Below are 7,763 nucleotides of genomic sequence, written 5' to 3'. Positions count from 1 at the left end.
TTATAGTTACCAGTTTACCACCATCAACATAGTTATGTTGTTCAGGTTGATGGGTACTTCAGAAAATCGTGGTCAATCAAAACTGTATGCTAAATGCTACATCAGTTTAAATATTATTTAAGTCTTAGGGACAACGATTTCTAAAGACGTAAAAGTGCTTAGTATAAATTTTTAATGACAACTTAGGATGTGTTTGGGATAGCTCCACTCCACCAATCCACCGATGGAGCAGCTGAAGCTGTCCCAAACGCATCAACTTCACCTATTTACCGGAGTGAAGCCAATAGCCCCGCCAGTTCATTTTGTCGAAGCAGCGAGGGAGGTGCTTCAGCAACTCCACTTCACCTCCTAATATCCATCTAACCGTCCGCTTGAGTTTAATTACCCACCAATGCCACTAAACTACCCCATCTTTTCAGCCCAGCCAAATCGTTTTTCTGTAGGCTCGCCCACGATTCCTCTCCTCATTACGAACTGGCGACTAGGGCACGCCGCCGCCCCCATCTCAGGCAGGATCCCCGCCCTCTAGAGGCACTCTGACGCCCCCTATGCTAGCGGCCCTGCCTTCTCTCGTCCGCCCCTTACTACCTCCAATCGACCTTCACCGCAGCATCCAACGAAGCAACCAAGGGACTCGTCGTCGTTGTCTTCCTACTCGAGGGATTCCCTAGTCGTACTTGACTTCCAGTAGGTAGCCGCTGGAAGGTATGACAATATTCTTCACTGCACCTTTTGCTTTTCTGTACATGGTGCTACTGCGTACATGATCTGTACATGGCGCTACTGCGTATCTTGATAGATCATACATGGTGATCAGTAGAAAATATTTGAGATCTGTACATGATGAATAGATCGGATAGCACAGCTTTTTTTAGGCCAATCTGATAGCACAGCTTGATATATATGGTCTGTACGTGGTGAATACTTTTGTGTGACATTACGATCTGTACATGTTGAACACTAGAAGATATATGTGATATTCACATCGTGAATAGATTGTACAACTTTTGTGTGACAAGTTTTATATTTTTTTGAAGAATGGCTGCCATTGCATGGACTGATGAAAATACTAGTATAGTTACCGAATTATTTTCTGAGGAAGTTGGTCGTGGGAATCCATCAAGTACCCACTTGAATAATGTTGGATATGACGAGGTAGCAAGGAGGTTTAAAGATAAGACGGGCATATCATTAAAGAAGTCGCAACTGAAGAACAAATGTGACAAATTGAAAAATGAGTATAGCATATGGAAAAGGTTGCTCAAACAAACAGGTGCCGGCTGGGATCATACGAGGGAAACATTTGAACAAGACAAAGAGTGGTGGAAGAAAGCCAAAATTGTAAGTCTCTTTCGTAATGTACATGGCTATGATGTTTCAAAATTATTATTTGTGGTAATATGTGTTACATCTTTTTACAGGACATTCCAGGTTGTGGCAGGTTTCAAAAGCAAGGTATTCGGAACGAGGAACATCTGAAGGTTATGTTTGAAGATATCAATAATGATGGAAGTGACCATTGGTGTCCAACATCCGGAGATTTGCCACAACCAGCCGCCGAAGAAGATCTTGTTAATCTTGAAGGAGATGATACTATTGATATTGACGAGATAGATGAATCCCCTGCCAGTTCCAAAGGGAAGAGAGCTGCAAAGGTCGTGGGTGACAAGTCGAAAAAGTTGAAGACATCCCAAGTGATGCAAGAGGAGATTAAAAAACTTGGTGTTTTGGCTGAGAGGACTCAGTTATCATTAGAGTCTTACACGAAGAAAGATGACACTTGCACTATCAATTCCGTGATGGACTTGGTAGTTGAATGTAGTGCAGCTATTGGTAGTGATGAGCATTTCATTGCCACTGAGTTGTTTGTTAAAAAGGAGCAACGGGAGATGTTCCTCCATATGCCAGTGATAGAAGATCGGCTTAATTGGCTTAAGCGAAAGTATATGGCCAAATATGGTCGTTCCGATCCCATTTGAGTTTATGACTCGTGTATGTCATCTTTTGTCTCGAGAACTCAAAGTTTGTCTTTTCTTTCTTGAGAACTCCGCTTATGTTGGTCACGTATGTTCAAATCCATAATAGTTGAGCAATGGTCTTTATATGTGATGGTTTTTTGCAACCCTCCAAATTATGTATTGTGAATCATGTAGAAAATTTAACATGTGAATGAAGCTCTCACTTTATCCATCACATGTAATGCATAGACGTCAATCTTCATGAATAGGGCTAAAAAAAGTAACGATCGTACTAACAGGTTGCTATGCTAAATTGGAAAGCGGAATAAAATAAACAGGGTACTCTAGGTATTTTACAACACCCTTCTATAAGCTAATTTTCTTCCCAAACGTATTTTATAGCCACTAACGTGGTAGACAAGCTAGAAGATAAGAAGAACCATTTACTCGCTTAAGCAGTTTACTAGTGTTTAGTTTTCCCTTCCTTTTCAAACAGGGCTCTCCCTTTTTTCGCCCTTTAGTCCCGTGTTTCTATTATTAATAAGAACTTAAATTCTGATTCCTTGAAAAGCATTGCAGTAATTCGAAGCACCTAAACCGCATCATCGTAAACCTTGCTTACGCCCCTTGGCGAACGACGGTGCAACGTAGTACGCGGCAAAAGATCGTGCTCCGAAAAAGCCTCTACGAGTGCTACAGGATGCAAAATAAACAAGGACACTAACACTTCCCTCGGCTATAGATGCCTCTACGAGCGCCGTAAATAGCAAGAGGTTGGAAAGACATATAACACAACCCACGTTCGATATTTCACTTATGGAAATACCATAGAACAACGAGCTCATCGGCAGAGTTAATGCACCCGATATATTCGGGAGAAGCTCTCCGAACATACATCGGTTGAAAGCAAAGTTGCACATACAACGGGTTTAGCAAGACCTGCAACACGAGCTGATCACTCAAATAATTTGCTGACCAACGAATACACATGCGTTTAAATGGGAAATTAAGATTTTCTCCTTCAAAATTTGCCAACGGCATTGACACGGTAAAAGTACATATACATGTATATACCGAACAAAAAGTTTCAACTATGCAATCCAAACGCTTGGACGAAGTAGCCAAAGTAACTATTTACAATAAAAACTTAACCCTGAATTACTCTTGCGGAGTCTCTCTTTCTTCAGGTACCTTTGAATTCTTTTCAAGCTTGTCGACAATTATATTGGCGGGCAACAACACTTTCGGGTACAGTGTCTCCAAATCACCAACTGTGTTGGCGATAGCCAGCAGATTCGCCGAAGGATAACGTGCAAGGACGAGGGCAAGTGTAAATCTGGCCCCTGCAAAAACCTGAGCTCGCACCAAGTCTCGAATCTTCTTGGTATTCCCAAATTCAGACATCAGAGTCAACAGCGTAGGAGGGACCGCGTTCAAGGGGAACATCGTCCTCCAAATTACCCTTAGGGCTTTATAGCACTTGTCGAAGAAATGGTGGACCTGCTGGACCCGATCCTGGAATTGTGCGACAGCCGAAGCTTTCGAGTGCTCCCTCCAGAAAATTTCCTCGGCTGATGACAGCTGAGTCAATGCGTTAACGCGCTCGTGGATCCGCTTGTTCTCTTCAGCACGGTTCAGAGCTATGACTAGCAAAGGAATCAATGGAAGATCAAGCAATGTGGTTTCGACAAAGAGTAATGAGCACAAGGACCAGGGAACTTACAGTTTAAGTTTTCAGTGGCTTTATGCAGTTCAGTAAGAGCATAGCGCTCTACGTCGGCTGCTATCTCGCCCTTCTTCTTGATAATGGCAGCCAAGGCATAGGTACTGCGAAGATCCTTTTCCATCTGCGCGATCCGATCCTTCATACGCTGGATTCGATCATCTTCAGAAAGAGCACCCGAAGAATCATCAACAAATGCAGGCACTGGGAAAACCTGCAAGGAACAGCGTCAAAGGCATGACGGATCGCTTCGCATCAACATCAGAGGATACTCCCATCGGGAGAGTGCAAGTGAAAATATCATAATAATAGTGTACTAGCAACATTGCCAGCACGGAGTTTATTACAAACATAAGTTTTGAAACAGAACATTGTTTCACATCAACTCAAAGAGAAGTTTGTTACAAAAATCAAGGGGCTTGGGTCTGAGTCGATAAACTGGGGCTAGCCGATGTTTTCCTTGATGAAACCAGCTCAAGGAGCTGGCGTGCACACTTAAGGGCTGACGTTTTGAAGATGCTTAAATCAATGAATCGCCCATCTTGCTCTTTCGGCAGCTCCTTAGACATCTCTTCGATATCGGCCTTGAAGCCATGACCCATCATAAGTTGGAAGGCTAGGAGGGCACCATAGGTACGCGAAGTGCGTTTGAATACCTCGATAACCTCCTTGGTGTCGACTGCGAAGGCATCGATCAACTGCCCCAGAGTCTTGTCTTGATTGATCTTGGGGAAGATCATCGAGTGCATCCGCGCCATGGCACCTTTGCCCTTTTCAAGAAGCTCACGTGTAAGCTGGTGGGAGGCGAGAGTCATCGACACACCGTTTGTCGGAGAGTTGTTTGGAATCTTGTCCAAGGCATTGGCAGGGATGTTGGCGGCTTCTGCAAGAGAATGAAATAGAAAAGATTACTGACAAAGAATCGAATTCATAAGCATAATAATCGACAGAGAAATATAAAAGAAATTACCAAGTAAAGCCAAGGAAGACTGGCGAAGAAGTTCATCTTTTTCAGTCGCCCGAGCCTCGGCGACGAACCTAGACGCTTCCTCTTCTTTCAACTTCTCCTTCAGCTTGCCCAATTCCTCCTTCAGGGAGTCGACCTCTTGGCGAGCTACAGCGGCTATTTTGACTGCACCGTCCAGTTTCGAGGAAGAAGATTTAACTTCCTTCTGCAGCTGATGACCCACAAGTATAGGGGGTGTATCGTAGTATTTTCGATAAGTAAGAATGTCGATCCCAACGAGGAGCAGAAGGTGTTGACAAGCAGTTTCGATGAAGGATTCACTGTAAATGCTCACAGACAAGTATTCAGGGGGTTTTGATGTAACAGTTGAATAAAGTACGAGTAAGTAAAGTGCGAGAGTAACAATTGCAGCGAGTGGCCCAATCTTTTTTAGCACAAAGGACAAGCCGGGTTGTTTACTTATAATGACCAAACGTTCTCGAGGACACACGGGATTTTAGTCTAGTGCTTTCGCTACATACGGCTAAATAATCTTCATTGTTATGATAAGTGTTGTGTGGGTGAACCTATGCTAATGTACCGCCCTTCCTAGGACTAATACATACTTGTGATTATACCCCTTGCAAGCATCCGCAACTACAAGAAAGTAATTAAGAATAAATCTAACCACAGCCTTAAACTCTGAGATCCTGCTATCCCTCCTGCATCGATATACCAACGGGGGTTTAGGTTTCTGTCACTCCGGCAACCCCGCAATCGGCAAACGAGTACAAGATGCATTCCCCTAGGCCCATAAAGGTGAAGTGTCATGTAGTCGACGTTCACATGACACCACTAGAAGAATAACACCACAACTTAAATATCATAGCATTGAATATTACTCAACCATAGTTCACTACTAACAGTTAGACTTCACCCATGTCCTCAAGAACTAAACGAACTACTCACGAGACATCATATGGAACATGATCAGAGGTGATATGATGATGAATAACAATCTGAACATAAACCTTGGTTCAATGGTTTCACTCAATAGCATCAACAACAAGTAGAAATCGATACCGGGAGAGTTTCCCCTATCAAACAATCAAGATCAAACCCAAATTGCTACGGCGGTGACGGTGTCCAGCGGTGGAGACGGTGGTGATGATGGTGGAGATGATGATGATGATGGTGATGGAGATGATGTCCAGCTCGATGACGGTGACGATGGCGTCGATTTCCCCCTCCGGGAGGGAATTTCCCCGGCGGATTCCTGCCCGCCGGAGAGCTCTTTTCTCTCTGGTGTTCTCCGCCCCGCAGAGGCGGCTGTAACTCTTCGTGAGGTACCCTTTGTGGCTTAGGTCTTCGGGACGAAGGGTTTCGCGAAGAAAAGGAGGCGAAAGGGGCTGTGGGGCCCCCACACCACATGGTGGCGCGGCCAGGCCATGGGCCGCGCCGGCCTGTGGTGCAGCCCCACCTTGGGCCTTCTCGGCTCCTCCTTCGGCTTCCTTCGTCATCTTGAAAAATAGGATTTTTGGTATAATTTCCTTCCACAGTTGATCTTCCGAAATATTGCGTTACATTTGTGCTTTTTCCAGCGAGAATCCTGGCTCCGGTGCTTGATCCTCCAATAATGATGAAACATGCAAAATAGATGAAATAACATAAGTATTGTGTCCAAATATGAAATATATCAATGAATAACAGCAAATTATGATATAAAATAGTGATGCAAATTGGACGTATCAACTCCCCCCAAGCTTAGACTTCGCTTGTCCCCAAGCGAAATCGAACTCGATAAAACAGGACCACATGTTTATGGAGTGAAGAGTCGACAAATAAAATACGGACAAGAAGCATCATATTCATTCACACAAGACATTCTAGTAAACAACTTCCTCATATAACTCAACTTGAAACAAGTATAAAGTAATCACAAATAAAGGTGCATAAGAAATCATAGTTGGTGATGGCAAACTTCGTTCTTGGTCAGAGAACAATTAACAGATTATACTTATCTCATTGAGCAGCGCTCTCATGTTAAAGTTTATATGGCACAACTTGCATACTCAATCATAATGGTCTCCTCATAATCATTGATAACTTGCAAAGCTATATTCATTCAGATAAAACTTGTACTAAACAAGGAAGAATAAAAGACATGATGAAGCAAATCACAATATAATGGTTTGATCACAACTACTCAAATGCTTGCTTGAGATGGAGGGAAATAGGTTTACTGACTCAACATAAAGTAAAAGACAGGCCCTTCGCAGAGGGAAGCAGGGATTAAATCATGTGCTAGAGCTTTTTTAGTTTTGAAATCATATAGAGATAATAAAAGTAATATTTTGAGAGGTGTTTGTTGTTGTCAACGACTGGTAGCGGGTACTCTAACCCCCTTGCCAGACAACCTTCAAAGAGCGGCTCCCATATTATTTTCATTTTATGTGGCACTCCTTCCAACCTTTCTTTCACAAACCATGGCTAACCGAATCCTCGGGTGCCTGCCAACAATCTCATACAATGAAGGAGTGCCTTTTTATTTTGGTTTTATTATGATGATGACACTCCCCCCAACCTTTGCTTACACAAGCCATGGCTAACCGAATCCTTCGGGTGCCGTCCATCAATCACATACCATGGAGGAGTGTCTATTTAGTTTAATTAATTTGGAATTTAGGAATCCCATTGCCACCTCTTTTTGCAAAATTATTGGATAAACGGATGAAGCCGCTAGTCCATTGGTGAAAGTTGCCCAACAAGATTGAAAGATAAAACACCACATACTTCCTCATGAGCTATAAAACATTGACACAAATAAGAGATAATAAGTTTTGAATTGTTTAAAGGTAGCACACGAAGTATTTACTTGGAATGGCAGAAAATACCATGTAGTAGGTAGTTATGGTGGACACAAATGACATAGGTTTGGGCTAAGGTTTGGATACACGAGAAGTATTCCCTCTCAGTACAGGTTTTTGGCTAGCAAGGTTAATTAGCAAGCATAAGAGTTGAGGGAAACAAACAAATATACATGTGATAGAAACAATCATGCATCTTCCTTGTAAGCACAAACAATTTTAACTTCAGAATAATAAGCTATGAGCTAACAAGAAAGAAAGACAATGAA

General features: G+C 42.8%; 1 protein-coding gene across 1 annotated transcript; it reads left to right on the top strand.

Annotated features, from left to right (window-relative positions):
• Positions 1–1,038: 1,038 nt before the first annotated feature.
• On the top strand, positions 1,039–1,979 carry LOC127315426 (L10-interacting MYB domain-containing protein-like). Its single transcript, XM_051345916.2, has 2 exons — positions 1,039–1,341; positions 1,422–1,979. The coding sequence occupies exons 1-2, from the start codon at positions 1,039–1,041 to the stop codon at positions 1,977–1,979; spliced, it is 861 nt and encodes a 286-aa protein (XP_051201876.1).
• Positions 1,980–7,763: the final 5,784 nt, after the last annotated feature.

The sequence above is a fragment of the Lolium perenne genome, chromosome 7 (genome assembly GCF_019359855.2).
Source record: "Lolium perenne isolate Kyuss_39 chromosome 7, Kyuss_2.0, whole genome shotgun sequence".
Classification (NCBI taxonomy): domain Eukaryota; kingdom Viridiplantae; phylum Streptophyta; class Magnoliopsida; order Poales; family Poaceae; genus Lolium; species Lolium perenne.
The sequence above is the reverse complement of the archived record's forward strand: the minus strand, read 5'-3'. Positions and strand labels throughout refer to the sequence as shown.